The 22649-nt window shown below is 53.2% G+C and overlaps 2 protein-coding genes, 1 long non-coding RNA gene and 1 other non-coding gene across 5 annotated transcripts; 1 reads left to right on the forward strand and 3 right to left on the reverse strand.

The window, feature by feature from the left end:
- Nucleotides 1-148: 148 nt before the first annotated feature.
- Nucleotides 149-10542, reverse strand: ABI3 (ABI family member 3). Its single transcript, XM_059670708.1, has 8 exons — nt 10142-10542; nt 4923-5090; nt 3376-3552; nt 2035-2120; nt 1802-1897; nt 1504-1655; nt 886-1023; nt 149-534 (listed from the first exon to the last, which is right to left on the reverse strand). Exons 1-8 carry the CDS (start codon nt 10403-10405, stop codon nt 371-373), a joined length of 1245 nt encoding a protein of 414 aa, XP_059526691.1. The 5' UTR covers nt 10406-10542; the 3' UTR covers nt 149-370.
- Nucleotides 10543-12731: 2189 nt separating this feature from the next.
- GNGT2 (G protein subunit gamma transducin 2) lies at nt 12732-14579 on the forward strand. The gene is given in 3 exon segments (XM_059670713.1): nt 12732-12812; nt 13790-13892; nt 14315-14579. Coding segments are annotated over 2 exon segments (207 nt in total). The 5' UTR covers nt 12732-12812; nt 13790-13811; the 3' UTR covers nt 14441-14579.
- Nucleotides 12778-19048, reverse strand: LOC132218874 (uncharacterized). Of its 2 annotated transcripts, none has more exons than XR_009449302.1 (3): nt 18720-19048; nt 14573-14732; nt 12778-12894 (listed from the first exon to the last, which is right to left on the reverse strand). It is a non-coding gene; the product is annotated as an uncharacterized LOC132218874 (long non-coding RNA). The 2 variants fall into 2 exon arrangements; XR_009449301.1 differs by lacking the exon at nt 12778-12894 and adding an exon at nt 14124-14406.
- TRNAQ-UUG (transfer RNA glutamine (anticodon UUG)) lies at nt 18556-18627 on the reverse strand. Its single transcript has one exon. It is a non-coding gene; the product is annotated as a tRNA-Gln (tRNA).
- Nucleotides 19049-22649: the final 3601 nt, after the last annotated feature.

A 22649-nucleotide genomic window follows, 5' to 3' on the forward strand; every position in this document is an offset into this window, starting at 1 on the left:
AGAGAGGGCCCTTAATGAAGGTGGAGATGTGAGACAGACTTGCTAGGAGCAGGCAGAGGGGGCTCAATAACTAGGAGCCTTAGAACTGAAATGCCTTTTAGTCCGTTCTCTCTGCCTCCTCCCCCAGCCCAGCCCTCCAGGGCAGCCATCAGGAGTTCATCAGAGTTTTATTCAAAGTTGCCACTTGCAGCTGGAGACCCCACCCTCCATGGGATAGGGGTCCTCTGTGTGGACAACTCCTCGGCTTCCAGTTCTTTCCGGTCTGAAGCAGACCTCTGGGTACCTCCTCTAGTCCAAGTCTTGCTTGATCTTGGAACTGGCTTTTGCCTGGGCCTCGAGGTTCACGCAGGGAAGAGCCCCAGGTCGTCTGTCAGCAGCCGGGGGCCACGTAGTTACCCGGGAAGAATCCCGCCCCCTCCGCGGTGACACCCTCACACCAGCCATCGGAGTGGCGGCGGGTGATGCAGATGACGGTGCCCTCGGAGAAGGAGAGCTCGTTGTCCTTCTGGCCGGTGTACGGGTACAGTGTCACCACTGCAGGGCGGAGGAGAGGGCGCCATGAGAAGAGCCTCCTGCCCAGCCATGGCGATACAGGGGCCTGCATGATTCTGGGGAGCACGTAGGGGAGAAAGGGTGCAAGCTGTGGGGCAAGAGGTGCCTTCTCCCAAGCCCTGGGGACCGAACCCTTCCCCAGCTCAGTTAAACAATCGCAGGCCAGCTGCTGTCTTCCCAGCTTGGATCTGAAGGACTGGGTAAACATTTGCTCAGTTCACCAGGAAATGGGGGGTGGGGCGGGGGTTGACAGTAGGCCCAGAATGCATCTGGGGTGGAATGGGAACCCTGGTGGTGGGACCTGGGGTCCTTCAGGCCCGGAAAGGTGCCTACCTTTCTCCAAGTATGAAGCAGGGACCCAGCTGGGCTCTTCTGGCCCAAAGCCTGGTGGAGGTGGAGGTGGTAGCTCCAATTCATCTACATCCAGGATTGGAGGAGGGGGCAGGTCCAGGGGCGGGGGCAGCTCTGGGGCTGGGAGGGAAAACAAAGTCTGCCCTGTGCACAGGGAACCCCGTCCACTCACCCCAGGAAACTGCTGTTCAAGAGGAGGGCACCGGATCTGCCCATTTTATGAAATCTTCCTCCAGCCCTTGCCCAGCCTGGTCCTCCCACAATGCCGCCAGCGCGGAGTAGGTGCCCAGTAAACACTGAACCTTTGGACAATGTAGGGTAGTCAGACTGCCGCTTAGCTGGGTAACCATTGGGCACGTGACCTAACCTTTCATCTGTTAAATGGGGGTGTGAAGATCCTCTTAGGGTTAGATTTAAGCTGGAAAATGGATGAGAAGCTTCGACCCCACCGCCTGGTATAAAGCAGGCCCTAAGTTGTTAGTTCGCCTCCTTTCTCCTTTCACTGAGGTGGGCGGGTTAGATCCAAGAGGGCTGGGGAGGGGTATTGGGGGTGAGACGGACCCCACAGTGGAGCTAGGAGGAGAGGGCGGAGTCCCTTACCTGGAGGGGGCAGGGACAGTTCCTCCAGCGGAGGGGGCAGCAGGTCGATGTCCGAGGCTGGCGGAGGGGGTGGGGCCATGGAGCTGGGAAGAGGAGGGGGCGGGGGTGCTGCCTGCCCCTTGGTCGTGGAGGCCCCACCGACACCTTCGGCACTGCTGGAGGTCAGGGGAAGCAGGGGCGTTTAGTTTGGGGGACCCCTTCCCCAACGGGCCCCGCCCCTATGACCCATCGTGACAGCTGGCAGGAGGCCCCTCAACTCCCACCACAGCCACTCCCGGCTTGGGCTTGGGGGGCTCACCCAGCCGAGGCCAGGGAAGAGGCAGAAGAGGCTGCGGAGAGTTTGCCGTCGGGCACCACGGGGAGCTGCACGGGCTCCGGGATCCTGGGCGCGCGCCTGGGGGTAGGAGGGGGGAGGGTGCGGTCAGGTGCGGGGAGGAGGGGGCGGCGGCGGAGGAGGAAGTGGGAGGGGAGGGGAGGGCAGGGGAAGGGATCACGTGAGGCCGGCTTGGGTCTCGGCGGGCGTGGCCTCACCCCAGAGTCGCAGAGGTGGGTGTGGCGGGCGCCTTGATGCTCTTTCGAGACAGGGTCCCGGTCCTCGACAGCTGCGTGCTCAGGTCCTGCGGGGAGACGGGGCTGGGCTGACGCTGAGTCCCCCGCCCCCCTCCAGCTCCCCCATCCCACCGGGGAGACAGGAGAAGGGGGGAGGGGCGGACAGGGACTGGGAGGAAGAGCGAGGCCCTAAGTTCCCACTTCCACTTCCCAGCCCCTCCGCCCACCCCACCCCGTCTTGCTCACAGCCTGGGCGCCAAGTCTGCCGCGGCCCCGCGGAAACCTCAGAGCACAGACAGTCTGAAGGCCACTTCCTCTGCACGGCCTCCGCGGCTGCGGGGGGGTGGGGGGGCCCTCCCCCCCCCTCCACAGCGTCTCAGCGCCCAGCCTGGTGGCTCCTAACTCCGACCCCAGCCTCGGCGTGGCGCTGAGGAAGGCGTGGGAAAGCAGGGGGCCGTCACGCTTAGGAAAGTCCCACCTGGCAGGCCTGTGGCCCTGGCTCTGGGGGGTTCAGGGCAGAGAGGAGCAGAACATACACCATAGAGTGGGGTGTACCCATGACAAGGTGCAAGCCCGCGCAAGAGAGCCCCTCTGTGATGATAGGATTTCCCCAGGAGAGGGGCCACAGGAAGTCACTTCCTCTTCTCTTCCTCACTGGGGTCAAGACGCAGGGACTTAGCCGAATCCTAAAGCATTTAAGCTGGACAGCGGGAAGGACTCACAGGTGGGAGGCCTGGTGCCTGCAGGGGAGATTTCGTTCCCCCCTTTTTGAGGGAAAGGTATGGTAAGGATATGGGAGGAGGAGGAGGGGCCGTTTAGATACAGAGGGGCTTTCATCTAACCTGGAACGCTGGAGTGTGGGGCCAGGAATTGATCGAATGGGGTGGGGAGGGAGGGGTGTCCTCGCCCCCCTCTCAGTAGATGGGCCCAGAAGAAAATGCCAGCGTCCTGCTCCCCTGCCTTCACCATGTCCCCTTAGAGTGGCTGCATGCCTGCCCCTTCTCGCCCCACAGTAGCTCTGGGGTGACTTCTCAGTGCTGTGACCTCAAACCTCCAGACAGAGGAAGTTGCTGTTCTCATGCGGCCGGGGAGCCATTCTCATGCACACCCTGACAACCGCCCTTCCTCCTCTTGCCCTTCACACACGCCAGGACCCCGGCTCAAATGTCAGTCTCAGCAGATCATCTGGGCACAGGGTGAAGGCCGGTCATGGAGGTTTTTAAGGAGGGGGTTGGCTTCAGGAAGCGGGGACAGGAACATGGATGTGGAAGAGAAAGTGAGGGGGGGGAGGTGGTGGAGAAAGAGGAGGGGCCCTATCTCTACCTTGATCCCATGGCCAATGTCATCCAGGCAACCGAAGTTGAGGGGTTTCCTGAAGTAGGGCGTCAGGGGAGGTAGGCTCTTGGGGGCGATGACTTTCTGGCTGGGGTGCAGCCGCTGGACAGTGGCTAGGGTGCCGATCTCCCTCCGGGCCACCTTCTCCATATGCATGTTCACCATCTGTGTGACAGGGTTTGAGGTGACAGCGAGGGGAGGCTCTACAGCACCCTTCCCCTTAAGGGAGGAAGAGGCTAGCGACTTTGGGGTGGGGGTAGGGAAGTGGGGAGGTCCAGAGAAAGAGTGAGCTTTGTCCCCAAGGACACACAGCATTTGGAAAGAGTTGCCCTGGGAGGATGGAGCCCCTTTGGAGCAACTTCCTGGTGGAAGAGAATGGGGGTTATTATTAGCTGAGCAGGAACCAGAGGAAAAGAGAAAACTGCATCCCTGGGGATGTCGGGGAGAGAGCGGGGTGGCTTGGGAGCAAAGAGGGAGAACGCGGAGGTGGCTGAGAGTTGTGGCAGGGTCAGCTCTCCCTTTTGAGGGACAAATAAGTGAATTAATTTCTCTTGGGATGTTTTGTGGAGAAACCTACAGCACTGAGAGGGTAGGAACTCCCCTCTGCCGGGATGAGAGGAAGGCACCCCCACACTGAACACGGGGCTGCTGCACAGGCCAGGCTGATGTGTAATTGGATCTGGGTGTGGATTATGGGGCAATTAACTCCTCAGCCAAGGATCCAGGAAGGAAGGAGGGGGGGTGATAGGTGGGCAGGGGACACTAGGGTGGTGGCAGTGCTTCCAGAGCTGAGCATGACCTTGCCAAGCAAGCACTCTGGGTCTAGGATATTTATTAAGTTACTAGAGGCCCAGTGCACGAAATTCGTGCACTGGAGGGGGGGGAGGGTCCCTCAGCCTGGCCCGCGCCCTCGCAGTCCGGGACCCCTCACTCCTTACCGCCTGCCTGCTCTCTGCTCCTTACCGCTTGGCTCACTGCTGTTAGCGCTGCCACAGAGGCGGGAGAGGCTCCTGCCACCGCCACTGTGCTCGCCAGCCGTGAGCCCAGCTTCTGGCTGAGTGGCACTCCCCCTGTGGGAGCGCACTGACCACCAGGGGGCAGCTCCTGTGTTGAGCATCTGCCCCCTGGTGGTCAGTGCACATCATAGCAACCGGTCATTCTGGTCGTTCGGCCATAACGGTCGCTTAGGCTTTTATTATATAGATTGCCCATGTTTAGATGGAAACAGGGTCCATTTTGCCTCTTTCCTGGACTACGCAGCCACGTGATGGGTAGAACCTGCTTCCTGCTACTACGCAGGGTAGAAGTCAGAGAAGGAAAGAGCTTTGCCTTCAGGGAGTACCTAGTCTGATGGGGCAGCAAGGCCCAGCACTGACACAGCCACAAAGACAAGGAGGTTCAATTGGGAATTGCCAAGCTTCTGTGACAAAGTCAGAGATTTGGAAAAAGGCAGCAAAGAAACATTACTACAGAAAATGCCCTCGTGGGGCTGAAGACTAGGGGGATGATGCAAGAAGCCGCCCCACATTCCTCACCTGGCCCAGCGTGCTTACGCCGGCTTCCACCTGCCGCAGAGCGACTGCCTGCAGGTCCAGCATGCGCACGGTGTTCCCGGCCAGGTTGCCCACCTGGTAGGCCACGCTGGCCAGCGCCTGGGTGGTAAAGGCCATGGTCTCCTCCAGTGCCTTCCGCTTGTCTGTGGCCTGAAATACACACAGTCCTGGTCGGAGGCCAGCACCTTCCACTGATTCTTTGCTGGACAGCTGGGATGGGAGAGGGTCTAGGGAAGGCGGGGCTTGGATTGGGAAAAGCAACAGCCCTTAGGTGTTTTACCAGTGTTTTCCATAAGAATGATGTGACAGTAGGTGGACTCAGGACATCAGAAAAGCAAGTCTGTAGCCCCAGGGAATGGAGGCCAGGAAAGAGAAAGATGCCCCTTCTCAAATAGTCAAGCTGAGGATTAACTCTACCACCTTTTTGAGGACCTCTTGGGAGGTGGGGGTAAAGGGTAAATAATAGAAATGAGAGGGAAAGGCAATACTGATTGAAGGAGATCTCAAACTTAAGACCCACCTGACCTTCTGGGAAGGTCAGGCCCTCATCCCAGACCTTCTAACCAGGATCCTGTGGGAGTGAGGCTGAGTAGTCTGTGCCTTTAAAAGCTCCACAGGGGACTCTTGTGCTCTTTGTTTAGCTCCAGTTTGCAGGTGGGTATTTGGGGAATAATGACTTGGTCCATTTTTTTTTTTTTTTAATATATTTTATTGATTTTTTACAGAGAGGAAGGGAGAGAGATAGAGAGTTAGAAACATCGATGAGAGAGAAACATCGATCAGCTGCCTCCTGCACATCTCCCACTGGGGATGTGCCCGCAACCCAGGTACATGCCCTTGACCGGAATCGAACCTGGGACCTTTCAGTCCGCAGGCCGACGCTCTATCCACTGAGCCAAACCGGTTTTGGCTGACTTGGTCCATTTTATCGATAAGAAAATTGAGGCCCAAAGATAGTTACCTCATTCATTCCTTCCTTCCAATAGCTTCCAGCACATGGAAGATGAAATCCAAACTACTAACTAACTATGGCCTTTATAGGATCCCCACATCCCCTACCCTCATCCCCTACCACTCCCTCTCTCACTTACTCCCCTCCAGCCACATTGGCCATGGGTTTCTGTTCCTGATCAAGCTAAGATTGTTTCTACCTCAGGTCTTTGCACTTGTACTTATTTCTAGAAAACTTCTTATTGTTAAGTCTCAGCTCCTCAGAGACACCTCCCCCACCACCCTATGATTTTCCCCAGCCCACTTCTGTATCGATGAACATATTTACCCTGTTCTCTTTTCTTCAAAGCAATTATCACTATCAGCAATTATTTATCTACTAGAGGCCTGGTGCACAAAATTCGTGCAGGGGGTAGGAGGGTCCCTCAGCCCAGCCTGTACCCTCTCCAATCCAGGACCCCTTGGGGGATGTTAGACATCCCTCTCACAATCCGGGACCCCTGGCTCCTAACCTCTCACCTGCCTGCCTGCCTGATCGCCCCTAACTGCTCTCCCCTGCCAGCCTGATCGCCCCTAACCGCCTCTGCCTTGGCCCCCGCCACCGTGGCTTTGTCCGGAAGGAAGGCAGGATGACCAGAAGATGTTCAGTTGACCTGGTCTAATTAGCATATTACCCTTTTATTAGTATAGATTTACTTTATATCTACTACACAGATGCACACACACACACACATACACACTAAAATGTAAGCACAGTGAGGGCAAGGAGCTTTTCTGTTTTATTCTCTATCCCATCTTGGTATAGTGTCCCTGACGCAGATGATAATAAATATGCATTTGTGAATTAATTAATGGATTTCATGTAAACCTAAATACTTGCTGGGCATCTTCCCACTGTCTTCCAGGCACTGTGCCAGGGGCTGAGCAGGGTCACACTGCCAGTCAGTGGTGAAGGGGTGGGCAAGGAGTGGCTTAAGACAGAAGAGGGATTTTTTTCAGTCCCAAATCCCACTGTGGTGATTGGGACAAAACTTCTGTGGTTCCCCAGGCAGCTTCCTCATGTTTGGTTGGATCATGGAGTTGCTGCATTCTAGCCTGTACCGTTGTGGGGATGGGGAGGTAAGTCCAGGGCAGACAAGGCTGCACCATGGGGTCTCAGCACTGAGGTGCTCCTCAAGGCCCGTCAGTGGAGAACACACCTGGAGCCTATCAGAGCAGGGTGCTCAGAGAGATCTGGGTGCCTCCAAAGTAGCTTGAGTTAGGCTGGAGCCAAAGGGCAGACCCAGAATCTTCTGAGCTGCCCCTCCTGTGTCACTCCTCTCAGGGGTCCCTTCCTGCCTTTCTGTTCCACACCAGTTAGGAGATGCTCATTTGCAAGCAATGTACATTCATTAGCATATGCAACCAAGTGCCTTGACAAAGCAAAGCAATTAGGATTTTTTTTGTGTTTGTTTTTTTTAAATCCTTAACCAAAGATAAGTTTTTACTGAGGGGGGAGAGAGAGAGAGAGAGAGAGAGAGAGAGAGAGAGAGAGAGAGAGAGAGAGAGAGAGAGAGATCTGCAACCAGGTATGTGCCTGACCAGGGATCAAACCTGCTACCTTTTGGTGTATAGGATGACTCTTCAACCAACTGAGCCACACTGGCCAGGCTAACCCAGGAAGTTAAAACCAGAAAGAATTACAGGTCTTGTTCTAGTTCAAGACCTCCCTTTAATAGGTGAGGAAATGAAGGCCCAGAGGGATCAGGGACCATTCCTTTGGTCTCCACCCAAATTTGTTAGCTCAACTCTCCTGTACTGTTCCCTCCCTGGACTGGCGTGTAGAATTTATCACTGGATTTCTTCTATCATCCTAAATAGGAAAAATGTCTGCTTGGCCCCAATTCTGGCAGGCTAGAGCCTGGGTGCCTACTAACCCCTGGGTCTTAGACCAAAGTCAGGTCTGGAGGTCAAGGGTTTGGGACCTATCTTCATGACTGACTGCTTATTTATTATGCAAATTACCCCATCTGTAAACTCCCCAGACCCTGACAGAGAACTCTGCAGTTGACCTCATTCCCCAAGGGTTTCCTGACACCTGCTTGTGGTAGAGGGAGGGGGCTGGGAGAGGACAGAAAGCCTAGGAACCAGGCCTTGTTAAAAAGCAGTTCTAAGAAGTCATCCATACCTTTCTCAGGCATTTGCTCTCCAGACAAAAATCTTCAGAGAGGCCAGAAAAGGGAATTGGTTCTGCGGTCTCACGGTTAGTGTTCTGCCCGAAGCAGGAGTCCGGGAATGCCGACCGGGGCCAGAGCTTCCTATCCCCGGAGTGTTTTGCAAGGGCTGCTCCACCTCACTAGACTTGACTAGTTATCTACCTGTCCCTCTCATCCTTCTGATGAATAAGAGGATGATGATGGTGATAATAATAATAATAACAGCTGCCATGTATCCTGGCCTGTTTAAGGGGCAGGCACTGGGCTAAATGCTCCAATACATTATCACATTGTACTGAATTAAGGGGAAAGTTGCCACAGGTCCTATAGTTGGTAGTTGGCAGAGTTGGAAATTGGACTCAGGCCTTTGTGCCCTCAAATCCTGGGTGCACACTGTGGGCAAATGAGAGCCCACGGAAAGTGCTTTGCGTTGTGCAGAACTGATTGAAGGAATGGGGAGGAATACTTCCACCCAGTCATCAGGAGGCGCGCGCCTGCAGCGCTAGGAGAACAGAGCTGGTGTGCAGGCCAGTCAACACCCACGCAGTCAGAAATGACATCTGGAGTCGGAGGTACGGGTTTGAATCCAGGTTCTGCCACTATCTTGAAAACCTTGGGAAAGTGAGTTAACCTTTCTGGACCAAGGCCTCTGGTTGCGAAGTGGGAGTGGTTCTCCCCTCACAGGACCGGGGTGAGGACTAAAGGAAGCAGCCCACTTCCCCAAAGTAAGGAGGCCTAAGGTTTTAACTATTATTATCATTGACTCTCTCTCTCTCTTTTTCAAAAATATGTTTTATTGATTTTTAGAAAGAGGAAGGGAAAGGACAGGGAGATGGAAACATTGATGAGAAACATCATCAGTCGGCTGCCTCTTGCACATCCATCCCTCACTGGGGATCGAGCCTGGAACCCGGGCATGTGCCCTGACCGGAAATCCAACCAGTGACCTCTTGGCTCATGGGTGGATGCTCAACCATTCAGCCACACTGGCCAGGCTCATTGACTCTCTCTTTCCCATAAGCACTTGCTCCTTTTAGGATGATTATTTTTCAATGCTCTTATCAACCTGGGAGTCCCCGTGCCTCCTCTCACAGTTTGATCAGAACAGGTTAGAAGAATGAAGTTTTGCTGACGGGATAAGAGGATTAGTCTGTAGCCCTTAAGGGAGCGGAGGAAACCGAGGACAGAGAGTGCGGATAAATCGTCTTAAAGTCATACAGCATGTCAGGCAGGCGGGGAGGTGGGGAGCTCGGCTTCAGAATCAGGAGGCCTGGGCTGATGCCCGGCTCTACTGCTTCCAGGTGGCGTGACCTTCAGCGGGTCCCCTGGCCTCCCTGCACTGCTGTCTCGCAAGGTGGTCACCAGGATTCATGAAATAACAGAGGTGCTCAGTCACTAAGTCTTTCTCCTTCCTCTTCTCTTTTTTTAATATATTTTATTGATTTTTTACAGAGAGGAAGGGAGAAGTATAGAGAGTCAGAAACATCGATCAGCTGCCTCCTGCACACCCCCCACTGGGGATGTGCCCGCAACCAAGGTACATGCCCTTGACTGGAATCGAACCTGGGACCCTTGGGTCCACAGGCCGACGCTCTATCCACTGAGCCAAACCAGTCAGGGCCAGACCCCTCTCTTGAGCCCGGCCTCATCTCCGTGCTCCCTCGCTCTCCCTGGCCCATCTCAAGTCTCAGGAAGTCCTTTGGAAGTCTCACCTAGAGCCAGCCTGACAAGGACAGATGGCGCCAATGTGTGTGTGAGGACAAGCCTTTGGGCCTGTGGATCTGAGTGAGAGGCTGGGAGGCTGAGAATGACGGCGTAGTGCACCCACACATCTGAGGCTTGGGGAGAGAAAAGGGGCACAGCGGGGGCTTGGGCAGCACAGGGTCACGGTTAAAGTTTGGGGGACTGGGTTGAAGCTGAGGCCTGGAGCGGGAGGAGTTCTCAGCCAAAGCCCCGGACAAGCACCTGTCAGGATGGTCCCCAGGGCCTGGCCCGGGGGATGGCCTTGCCTAGGGCCCCTCGAGGGACTGGGTGTCGGGCCGCTGCCCGCCCTACCTGTGCGTAGTTGTCTTCGCAGTAATCGGCGACTCGCAACAGGGCGCTGTGGTTGCCCCGCAGAGCCTCCCGGCCCGTGGGGATCTCGAACTCCTGCAGTTGCTGCAGCTCTGCCATCGCCCCGGCTCTGCCGGCTCCGTGGGAGCGACTGGTTTTGTGCCTCACCCCTCCCGTGATTGGTCGCTCTGCCTCCCCGCTCTCACCGCTTTTGGTTTCCTCTTCGTGAGAGACCGAAACCTGCTTGCAAAGGGCAGGCATGCTCATTCCGGGACAAGAGGAAGTCAGTGCCTGCGCCGTTCTGTCCCCTGCCCAGAGGAAGGGGACAGCCAATGGTCCCTTTGCAGGCCCAGCCTCCCAACCTCTCCCCGCAGAGGAAGTCAAGGTCGGGGCGTCTGTGATTGCTCCCTGGGCCTGGAGAGGAAACTGTTGGGTGGGGGGGGGGGGTTGATTGCGGAGGAAGGGGGGTGGCCTGCGGGGAGGGGGGGCCGTGGAGACAGATTTTCCACTCATGGATAGGGAGGAAAGGGCAGAGGGTGGGGGCTTCCTTGGGAAGCTCAGGGATGAGTCACCAGGGACAGCAGTGGAGGGTGGGGAGGATATGGAGACCAGTCCTGCCGGGGGCCTGTAGGGTGGCGGAGCAGCAACAACGAAAGACAGACAATGCAACAGTAAGAAGGATCAGACGGGGCAGCAGGAAGATACAGCCAGAGTCCCCTAGGAAGTGTGTACGAGCCTCTGCAGGGCTCCATGGGATGACGATGTGGTGCGCATGCTCTGTGCTCGATGGAGGCAGGATGAGGTGAAATGGACCAGGTGTCGTGTGAGGGACTCAGGTTAGACAACAGGAAGGACTTGGCTGTGAGAAGCACCAGGTTCAAGATCCTGATGAACTGCTCGGGTTTAGGACGCAGCGGTGGCTAGACACTGAGCCGGCCTCCGGAGGTAGGTGCTCTATTTCCTGCATTAGCAGGGAGGTGGCTAGATGGCCTCCAGGGTCCTGTCCTGGTCGCAAATTCTTAGAAATCCTGGAGCAGGGAAAGTTAGGATAGATCCCGGGCCTCCTCCTGGCCCCTCTGAGCACCCAGCCTGTCACCCTAGAGCAGGGGTGGGCAAACTTTTTGACTTGAGGGCCACAATGGGTTCTTAAACTGGACCGGAGGGCTGGAACAAAAGCATGGATGGAGTGTTTGTGTGAACTAATATAAATTCAAAGTAAACATCATTACATAAAAGGGTACGGTCATTTTTTTTTATTTTTTTTTTTATTTTTATTCATTTCAAACGGGCCGGATCCAGCCCGCGGGCCATAGTTTGCCCACGGCTGCCCTAGAGGCAGGAGAAAAAGAGGATCGCTCACTGACCATGTTGGTCCCCTAACATCTGCTCCTCCATTGCCTTGTCATTGGACAGGCATCCGCCTGAGCAGGAGCTCAGTGTCTGTCACCTTGGGTGGTCCTAGGAGGAGACCAAGAGAAAGATCGGATACGTGCCCTATGCCCGATGCTGGGGGACCGCTGAGGGAGACCCACACCCAGGCTCAGGGAGGCATGGAGGCAAAGAGGCCTGGAAATGGGTGTTAGAGGTGCCCATGGCCACCAGCGCTAGTTGACACAGCACCCTACGTGAACACGTTATTGAATGAGTGAATGACGAGTGAGCGGGGAAAAGCTTATAAAGTGAAATTGTGGGGCTCCAGTCAGGGACACAAAGGCTTCTTGGGTGAGGAAAGTTAGGAGCTGCTCTAGGACTTGCCTCCCTGGGGAGAATCGCCTTAGTGCAGTCTCAGAGGTAGGGGAGGGGAGGGCTTGGGAGAGGAGGCAGGGGGAGGGTGTTGTAGTGTACCCCGCGAATCACACAAGGACACCTCAAGAAGTTGAATTAAGGAGCCACATTTCTTTCAAAGCCGGGACTACGAGGGGGCAAATGCTCTCCAAATCTGTAGTACCTGAGTGAGGGCAGTAGCCATCTTATCAAGGCAAAACCCACATCCTGCTAGACACTGGAATGTGGAATTATCTTGTGAAAGCAGTTTTACAGAAGCAGAATAGAGCAAAGTTAACAATCTTTAAAGGTTATGCATAGTTTCAGCTCCTGGAGCCACCGAGTCACCAGAAAGGATTCCCGGAGCCACTGAGTTAAGGAAAGCAATTTTGTGGGTCTGGTCCTCAGACACAGGAGAACAGCCTTTGGCATGTGGGCTGGCAACAGAATGGGGTGATTTATGTGAGTTTCCAGGTCTCAATCTGGAAACTGAGGCAACTACCCTATTGTTTAGGCAAGCAGATGTAGAGAAGCCAGAACAGCAGGGTTAAAATTCAAACAGCCGTTCTTACCCAAGATGAATCTTACTGTGCTTTATTGCTTCAAGGGGAGCATGTAGGGCCGGAGGGTGAGGACTGGGGAAAAAGGTTCTAAGCCAGGGGGGCCACCAAAGGGGTGGAGCTTATGCAGGGGGCAGGGAGTCTGCTCTGGTGGCACTGAGAGTTGGCGGCTCAGGCCGATGGATGGGCTTAGGACCTTGAGCCTATGATCAGCTTAGGCATCAGAGATTCGGGCTTCCAACCATCTGCTTTGTCCAAAGACGTTCCGCTGAAGAGAAGCTGGGAGGCTCGAACACCATCCTGTCTGGGTTGGGCACAGGCGACTCGAAGTGCACGCTCTTTCTTGGCAGGTGAGAGGGGCTGGGGCTGTAGTGGGCTGGGATCTAGTCTTGGAATTGTTGAAGTTAGGCACCTGACAGGCCTTTCTGATAACTGTGTAAGGATGATGGTGATGATAATAGAAATAATCATCAATGTATTGTGTTCGTTATGTGCCAGGCAATGTACTAAAATATTTTAAAGGCATTATTTGTTAGTGCTCACAATACTCGTATAAGGTAGGTACCATTATTATACCCATTTTGCAGAAGGGGAAACTAAGGCTCAGGGAGGTTGAGTGACTTGCCTAAGGCCTCGTAGCTTGGAAGCAGCAGAGCTGGCATCAGAGCTGGAGTCTAACAGGTTCCAGCGCTCTTCTCCTAACCACTAGGGTTCCCTCTCCCCTGACAGGACCTGGAGCTCCTTAAAACTTCTGCCTGTGTAGTATGTGCAACAACACTTTGCTCCCCAAATCTCCCTCACAGGAAAAGACTCTTTTTTTTAAAATTTTACTTCAGAGAGGAAGGGAAAGGGAGAGAGAGATAGAAATATCAATGATGAGAGAGAATCACTGATGGGCTGCCATCGGCACACACCACACTGGGGATCGAGTCTGCAACCCAGGTATGTGCCCTTGACTGGAGTCAAACCTGGGACCCTTCAGTCCGCAGGCCGCTGCTCTGTCCACTGAGCCAAACCAGCCAGGGAGGAAAGAAACTCTTTTTCTCTCCCTTCCCCATTCTCTGACTGCTGTTTCCTCCATAGACAGGTCCTTACCTGAGGACAGAGTGTGCCTCCCCCACCAGATTGGGGTCATCCTTTCACCCTGAGCCTAGACTCATGCCAGAGGTGGGGTGGGGAGGATGCAGTGAAGAAATGGTGAGCAATGAGGGGCCTGAACCGGGGGACATGGCAGGGAAGAGGGTAGAAGTTGAGGTGCAGACAGTACAGAGGGGGGAGCTGGGGGAGCCCAGGGGATTTGCAATTCTGGCTGCAAAATCCTTTCCAGGACCAGGCCTCTCCGGGGCGGGATGGCCCAGGAGCTCGGCGAGAAGGAGCTACTGAGGATGGAGGTGGAGCAGCTGAAGGAAGTGAAGAACCCAAGAGCTCCGGTGAGTCTCCTCTCCCTGCCCTGCTCCTCTGCTCCATCCCTCCTAGTTCTCCTGCAGCTGGAACTCGGAGGAGGAAGTGAGGGACAGTGGGGTGGTGGGCCCTCTCTAGGGCAGCAGAAGGAGCAGGAGGTGCCTCTGGGAGGGGGTAAGGAGGCTGGGGTTGGACCCCATGGAGAGGCACAGGACAGACCGTCAGCGCCTGCCCAGCCCTGGCTCTGGGCCAGCATCCCTTGCAGGTAAGTCAGGCTTTGTGGTTCTGGACAAGGAACTGCCACCCCTCTCACACCTGCCTGTCCCCCTCATCGTTCTCCTCTCTGGCCTCTGTCTCCACCCCGTCCAGAGCCGATTTGGGGGGGGGGGCTGACCGAGTCATGGATCCGGAGCAATAAACAAGGTTGGGACCTGGCTTTGCTTTCCCCCAGATTTCCAAGACAGGAAAGGAAATCAAGGATTATGTGGAGGCCCTCGCAGGAAACGACCCTCTTCTCTAAGGCATCTCTGAGGACAAAAACCCCTTCAAGGAGAAAGGCACTTGTGTGATAAACTGATGGTCCCAGGGCCCCTCGCCCTGACCTCCTGTCCCTCCTCGGCCCCTCTCCTCCCCCACAACCTGTCCTGGACGCCCAGAGAGTCCGTGAATTTCCACCTTCTCTCAGCCACAGAAGAGGAAAGAGACAGACCTGCTTCGGGAGGTCCTGGCGCTTTGCTCTCTGTGGGTGGCTTTGGTCAGGGACAACGTTCTGCAGGCGCCATCTTCTGGAAAATGCTGCTCTTGGGGGCAGTTCCTTCAAGGGAACTGCTGTTGGGGAGGACGAGGGGTTCTACCCTGAGCTACTGGGGCTGGAACAGAAGGAAATGTGGAGGGGGTTTCAGAGGCTGGAGCAAGAGGTCGGGGTGTCGAGGGGGAGGGCAGGAGGGGTGGTGGCGAGCTCATTAGTGTTTTACTAAATGCGAGTTAAGTACCATTAGTGAGTTATGAAATCAATTCAGTAGATTGTAACCAACTTTTAAAAAGAATGTGAGTGTACAGTACTTTTACATGTAGTAAAGGTGAATACTGTTTCTTAAAGTTTTAAAAAATATATTTTTTACTGATTACAGAGAGGAAGGGAGAGGAAGAGAGAGAGATAGAAACATCAATGATGAGAGAGAATCACTGATCGGCTGCTTCCTGCACGCCCCACACTGGGGATCGAGCCCGCAACCCAGGCATGTGCCCTGACGGGGAATCAAGCTGTGACCTCCTGGTTCCCAGGTCCACGCTCAACCACTGAGCCACGCCGGTCAGTTTATTTCTTAAACTTTTGTTTCAGTTTTGTGTATGTGTGTACTGGATTGTGGTGTAAACAGGTGTCTTACCGAGGATCTGGGTAGAAACAAATGAACAAACAAACAAAAAAATGGTGAAAGCCACTGGATAAATGATGAGAAAGGTCCTGAGTGGGCGTGAGTAAAAGCCGCGTGTGCGTGAGGATTCACAGCAGAATCAAACCTCAGAGCAGAAGGCAAGGCCACTTCCGTGGAGCCCCCAACTTCCACTTCCGTACAGAAATCTTCCGACACCCCCAAGTAGCAACGACCGTGGAGACCCCCCAGGAGGCTTGCAGGCATCAGAAGCTCAGAATGTCTCAAGCCTGTTCTGTTGATGGACAGCTCAAATGGTTAGAAAGTTCTTCCTGCTTGCCTCTCTAACATCCACCCGCGAGTTCTCCTCGGCCTCTGTGGCAGCCCTCCAAGCGTGTTTTCTTCCCCATGGAAACGTGTTCTTTTCTCAAGAATCTGAGCTTCCTTAGTCTCCACTCTCTTGGTTGTCTTTCTAGCAGATACCAATACTGAGCCAACCGTGGATCGGACGCAGAGAAAAGGACTTTTCAATTACCATTTTGCTGATTCTTGCAACACCGCTATTCAAAAGGCGCCATAACTGTCCTTTTACAGCTAAGGCTCAGAATATCTATTTTTAATTTTTTCTAGCCTTATTGAGATATAATTGACATATGACTGTATAAATTACAGTGATTACCATGACAAGTTTAGTTAACACATCCATGACCTCACATTGAAAAACGTTACAACTTCTGAACATTTAACTTTTGTACCCAACTGCACCCAGAAGTTAGTGGCAGGATGAAATTTATCAGTGTCTCTGTGTGATGCCTGGAATGGAACCTGATCCTCCAAATGCATCAGGCTGGCTCAGAGTAAAGGATCTTTATCCTGAGTCCCTCTCTGTGGCTTACCTTTTTTGTTTTTTATTTATCCATTTTATTTATTTAGTTAGTTAGTTAATCCTCACCGGAGGATATTTTTCCATTGATTTTTTAGAGAGAATGGAAGGGAGGAGGAAATACAGAGAAACATCGATGTGGGAGAAACACATGGGTTGGTTGCCTCCTGTACTTGCCCTGACCAGGGCCTGGGATTGAGCCTGCAACCTAGGTACATGCCCTTGAAAGAAATCGAACCCACGACCCTTCAGTCTGTGGGCCAACGCTGTATCCATTGAGCCAAATTGGCTAGGGCCTATGGCTTACCTTTTCACTTTCTTATTGGAGTCTTTGATAAGAACATAGAATATTATATTAATTCTAGAGGTCTGGTGCACGAACTCGTGCATGGGTGGGGTCCCTTGGCCTGGCAGGTGATCGGGGCCATCTCACCCAGTCCCCATTGGGGCTGGCCAGCCAGCCAGGCAGCTGGCCTGGGAGAAGGACTGAAGGAGGTTGGTTGGCTGCAGGAGGTTGGCTGTGGGAGTGCACTGACCACCAGGGGGCAGCTCCTGCATTGAGTGTCTGCCCCCTGGTGGTCAGTGCACACCACAGTGACCATAGGTTGTAATGGTTGCTTAGGCTTTTATATATACAGATGATGACATATATCAAAATTTTAGAATCTTCTGTGTCAAGATTTTCCCTGCTCTGGCATCATGAAAAGATTCTCCTATATTGTTTTCCAAAAGCTTTATTGCGTTTCCTTTCAAAGGTCTACAGTTCACACAGAAGGTATTGCTCTGCTTAGTGTAAGTTGGGAAGAATTTGATTTCATATTTTTCCATATGACACCCATTGTCCCAGAATAATGTATTGAAAAGTCAGTCCTTTCCCCCACTTCCCTTTGTCATATATCAGTTGTCCAAGTATGTGCGGGGCTGCATCTCTCTTCTGTTCCATTGGTATGTTTGCGCCAGTAACCTTGCACCAGTATCACACTATCTCAATCCCTATAGTTTATAGTTGACAATAAGCTTTACTATCTGAGAGAGCAAGTTCTCCCACTTTATGCCTATGTACTTTTGAGGCTGAGATGGCTCATACACACAAAGCCATTTGCATCTTTAAGGAGTGCGTGGGGTGGGTTGGGGTGGGGTGCAGAGAGGCAGCTCACGGGAGAGGTTCAGAGCAGTGCCAGGATCCTTTCTGTTACCATGGCATTTTCCCAAGGGACAAGAATGTATAACCACAGTGCCAATCACCCTGCAGGGAGATCACACATGCGTCATCGGCCCTTGTCACTTATCCCCGAGGGACAGACAGCTCTCAAAACCCAGATACCAATCCAAAGAAAACAACACGACATGCACGTCTTTCCCCTGCCCTCCCAGAAGTGCACCCTTTCCTGCAAATCACCCGGGGCCTGGTCAGCACCGAAAACCTGGATCCAGGACCGACTCGTCAATAGATCTCGCTCAATCCTGTTGGTAAACCCTGTAGAGATCCCTAGCCCCCTCTCGGGAGAAATCATGCATGGAAAAATCAGATGAGAAACAGATAGCAGAGATGCTCCGACCCGCTGAGACAGACTGAAGAACCGGTATGCTCAGGAAGTTTTTGTTGTTTGTTTGTTTTCCTGATTGAAAGACACAGAGTGTGTGGTATAGGAACTATAGTCAACAATATTGTAATAACTGTGTATGGTGCCACTTGGGTACCGGAAAAACCAGGAGGAAGGAACACCTGTAACGTATATGATTGTCTAAACACTATGCTCTACCCGAAACTAATACAAAATAAAATGGAATGTAAACTGTAATTGAAAAAAGAATTTTTTTTTTTTTTTAAGAATCTAAAAGAAAACGACAGAAAACCTCACTGTCCACTGCCTGAATAACAGACAACCAAAACAGACACACACACTTCAGTATCGGACCGATTCACAGCCGGACGGACGCCCAAACCCTCGCCTCCCTCCCCAGCCCGGCGTTCCTTCCCGCGCCCCTCGGCTCGGCTCGGCGGCGCCCGTTCGCCTGGCGGGACCCATTGGCCCCGGTTTATACAACAGAAATGCATCGCACTCTGCACACTGGCCAATAGGAGGAAGGATCCCCGGCAGCTTTTGGGGAGAAGGGGGGTCTCCCAGTCCCGAAACGGCCGCTGCAGCCCACCCGAAGCAGGACCCCCGGACGGGTCAGGTCCCTCCGCTGTCCCCTCCCGGGTTAAGTAACCGTGTGTCGGTCTCCCGGGGACAGACATTGACTTTTCCGCCCCGACTCTCACGCATGCGCACTGGGACCCTCAGGCAAGCGCTGAAAAGAAAACATCTTGAGAGAAGGGGAGGGACCCTAAACTGCGGCCGGGCAGGTCACCGGGGGCACGGCGCAGACCGAGCTGGCCGCGGCCGCCAGCAGCCCCCCAAAACGGGAGTTGGAGAACCAAAAGGTTCTGAGAGGTCCCACCGAGATTTGAACTCGGATCGCTGGATTCAAAGTCCAGAGTGCTAACCATTACACCATGGGACCCGCTGGCTGCTCTAGGCGGCCATGAGTCTTCTCAAACCATATAACTGGGGGATGAACAGTCTTTCCAGAACCGCGGCCAATGTCGGGTTCACCTGGCGTGGGCGCTGAGCCCGAGGTCGCAGGGGCGAGCGGGAACGAAGCAGCGGGGGCCTCGGCGTCCCGGACGTTCCGGTCCCGGGGTGTCCTGTCTAGCCGCCACTCTCCCTGCTGTCCTGGGTGTCCTGGCCGGCGTCCGGGGGAAGTCGGAGGGCGGGGAGCCGGCGGGGGCGCTCTCGGGGCGGAGGTGGGATGGGGGTTGGGGGCCCTGGATGCTGGGCGGGGCTGGAGGCCGGGCGGGCGGCTCCTGCTCCCAGCTCCCCAGCGGGAAGCTCCGCGCCGCCTCCTGGGCTTCCGGCTTGTTTGCTTTCTTTATTTACACACGTGTGTCTTGCAGGGAATATTTTGGCTGAGCGCGGAGGGACCACAGTTCCAGGCCCCAGCGCGCCAGGCGCGCATTTTGGAGCAGGGGGTGCACCCCAATTGGTGCCTGGAGCTCCACGCGGCTGGACCCAGCTGAGCTCTGCACGGAGGGTTTCACTTCCAGTTCCGGGTGTAGCTTGTAAAGGTACCTGGTAGGTGTTTCCTTTTAACCTGCAGGTCACCATCCGCTCAGTGAAAGAGACGGTCCCCCTCGGGCTTTTGAAACTAAGTTTAACTAAGAGCAGAACTGGGTACTGTTCCTTCAGGCCAGTCGGGCGACAGATAAAATTTTGTATGCCGTTCGATCCAGCCGTTTTCGCTTTGGAACTTTATCCACGGAGCTACTGGGACAAGCGCCAAGTGTGCAGGACGGTCTCAGCTGTGTTGTTTATAACAATAAAGAACAGAAGCGAAATGTCCTTTAAGTGAATATTGATTAAATAAATATCGACTATCAATACAATAAATACTGTGCAGGAATTTAAGGCATAGGTTATTGTATTATCATGAAAAAAAGACACAGGCCTAAATAAACCAAACAAAAACTAATCTACTTACCAATTAGTATCCTATATAATAAAGAGCTAATATGCTAATTAGACCAAACAGCAGACCAACTGTCCAGACGACCTTCCAGATGAAGCCGGGGCTGCAAGGGGCAGAGCCCCTTGCATGAATTTCGTGCTCCGGGCCTCTAGTGTATAATAAAATCTCACGTATACAAACAGAAAAGCTGTGTACCTATGTCATAAAGAGTTGCCATTTATTTGCTCTGTGACCTCTGACTCCCTTTCTTGAAGGATCCAACATTGTGGGTCTGGGTGACACCAGGACTGTCCCCCAAGACAGATGTATGCTCCAGGCTTCTGGTAGCCAGAGTGAACGTGTGTGTCCTTAGCTGGCCAACAGGACTTAGAATCCCAGAAGCAGGGATGCTTTATAACTTGTCCTAAAACAAGTGGAGGGTCACAGGACCAGTGATGGCAGCCATTCCATGTTCACTGGCAGCAGAAGTGGCATCCTAACCGGACTGTCTGGGATCCTGACCTTGGCTGGGTTCCTGGTTGCCTGGTTCCCCTTCCTTCTTGCCCATTTTCCTGGCTTTGCTTTCCCTGTGAATTATCTGGCCCCTGTCCAATGAACCCCTTCTCTGCTTAAGGCACGTAGAGTCTGTTTCTGTTTCGTACAGTCCAGAACCTTCCTAGCCCAGATTGGAAAAGGCTTGTTGATGACAGTTATCTCAGGGGAGTACATTTTTGAGGGCCTGTTTTTCTGCGCTGCTTGAAAAAAAAAATTGTTCTAACGCTTGTATATTGTCGAGAGAAACATTACCAATTTTCCATTTTGAGGACGGAACCAAACTCCCCTTGAGCTCGTCTGGTGAGATAGAGGGGTCCCTCTGTTAAGGCTGGAGCGACTTCATATGGAATTGATTTAATGTCCCTGGGCCTCAGCTTTCCCATCTGTTTCCTTCTTACAGGGGCTCTGTGAGTGTGTGAGTGTATTGCTATTAAATTTTCAAAAGCTACTGTAGAAACCCTAAAAGGTGATGATTACAGCCTTTGAAAGAGTATAGGAGAGTTCCTTCTGTCTAGTACAAGGATAAAGGAGTGGCTTCCTCTTCCCACTTCTCCGGACTCCCACTCCCTAGTTCTTTTGCAGTTCCCACCTCCCTCTTTCTCCGCCTCAGAAAAATCTTACCAAGTGAGACCCTGCTGAAACCCCTCTACTCATGCATTCCTCAAGTGCATGAAAGGATCCTCTCCCTCACAGCTTTTGAGGTTACTCGCTGGAATGATAGGTCATGGTGTTCTATGGTTCGGTCTCTCCCATCTTTCCGCCCCTCCTGGGCTAGGCTGTGAGCGCTCTGGGGGCCCGGGCCCAGGACAGACTGCTCGTTGAATGTGACGAGCGCCTTACCAAACACTTCACTGCACCCCTCTGGAGGGCCCAGGAGACCTTAGGAGGGAGAAACAACTTTACAGTTTTGTGTTCAGAGATCAGAGAAAACAGAGATAATATGCAATCCCCTTGTCCCAGCAGCACTAGTTTCTTTTAACATAAATCCACGGTGCACAACATCCCAAAGAAGTCTTCGACATCTTTGAGAACAGACTCCACAATAAGCCCCCACAAGGTGGCCCCTGCAGCGTGGGGGATCAGGTGTGGTTAGGGTCAGTGGGGTTCAATCTGAGGGCTGACCTTTGGCAGAGTGCACCCCAGAAAGTACAGTGAGGCCAGGGGTTCAGAAAAGAGGGCGAAAGTCCAGGATACAAGACTTTTAAGATATTCCCCCAATTTTTTTGTGAGCCTGAATAAGTGGATAATGAATGGGGTAACGGGTACAATGATGCTTTGAGTACAGTAGTTAACATAAAAAATATTCATATTCACTATCAAGGCTAGGTTCATCGATTTCCTTTATCCAAGCAGAGGCCCCTCACAGTGAGCTGGGATGGAATCTGCCTTGCTCAGCACCCTCACCACCCAGGTTAGGTGATATCTGCCACAAATCCCCACTTTGCCTTGGCAGCTCTGGCATTCCCCAGGAAAATCTGATGGGGGAATCTGGCCACTTACTTTTTAAAAAGCAGCATCCACATTTTATCTTTTTCTTGAGTGTTTTCACTTTATTTTTAAAAATGAATTATTTTATATTTTCAGATTATAAAGATAAGACATTTATGATGGAAAATGTAGAAAATACAGTAAAGCACAGAGAAGATTTAAAAATAACCACAGCCTGGCCAGTTTGGCTCAGTGGACTGAAGGGTCCCAGGTTTGATTCTGGTCAAGGGCACATGCCCAGGTTGTGGGCTCGATCTCCAGTGAGGGGCGTGCAGGAGGCAGCCAATCCATGATTCTTTCTCATCATTGATGTTCCTATCTCTCTCTCCCTTCCTCTCTGAAATCAATAAAAATATATTTTAAAAAATAAAATTAAAATAACCACAGTCCCAACAAGCACTTTTAACATTTGATATGTTTCATTTCCTTTTTAAAAAATGCATTTTTGGGAGAAACTAAGATGGCGGCATAGATAAACACCGGGAAATTGCTGCCTCCCACAACAATTGAAAATTACATCAAAAACACAAAACGGACATCATCCAGAACTTCAGGAAGGCTGGCTGAGTGTAAATTCTACAAGTAGAAGGAAAGAAAAGCACACTGAGAGCCAGAGGAGCTGCGGAGGTGGAGTGCAGAGGTACAGGGGCCCGCGCGCGCGCGGAAAGGGTCTGGCACCTGAGGACGCGGCTGTCTTTTTGAATCCCGAGGGAGACACAAGCTCCCGACGGCTCTGAAATCCAGTTCCGGGAAGTCTCTGGGGACCCAGGACTCATACCGGGAGAAACTGGTCTGTCTGGCAGCGGGCGATCTTGAGGGCGGCTTTCCCTCAGAGGTGCCTGCAGCCATTGCTGGGACACTGGGACTTGCGACTCCTTAGGGCGGGGCTGAGGCTTCGCCATAGCTGCTTGCTCCACCCTTTGACTCCTTGAGACCCCGCCCCGCCCAGGCTGCGGCAGAGGCTTTTGCATATGAATGCCCCGGCCATTTGCAAC

Source organism: Myotis daubentonii, chromosome 16, assembly GCF_963259705.1.
Source record: "Myotis daubentonii chromosome 16, mMyoDau2.1, whole genome shotgun sequence".
NCBI lineage: Eukaryota > Metazoa > Chordata > Mammalia > Chiroptera > Vespertilionidae > Myotis > Myotis daubentonii.

What these genes read in the sequence shown, in the direction of transcription:
- ABI3 (XM_059670708.1), bottom strand. Translation starts at nt 10,405, where the DNA reads ATGAGCATGCCTGCCCTTTGCAAGCAGGTTTCGGTCTCTCACGAAGAG. An exon ending in TCTTCCCTGGCCTCGGCTGG is followed by an intron (nt 1,656 to 1,801) that starts GTGAGCCCCCCA and finishes GACCTCCAGCAG; the next exon opens with TGCCGAAGGTGTCGGTGGGG. An exon ending in ACTGTCCCTGCCCCCTCCAG is followed by an intron (nt 1,024 to 1,503) that starts GTAAGGGACTCC and finishes TTTCCCTCCCAG; the next exon opens with CCCCAGAGCTGCCCCCGCCC.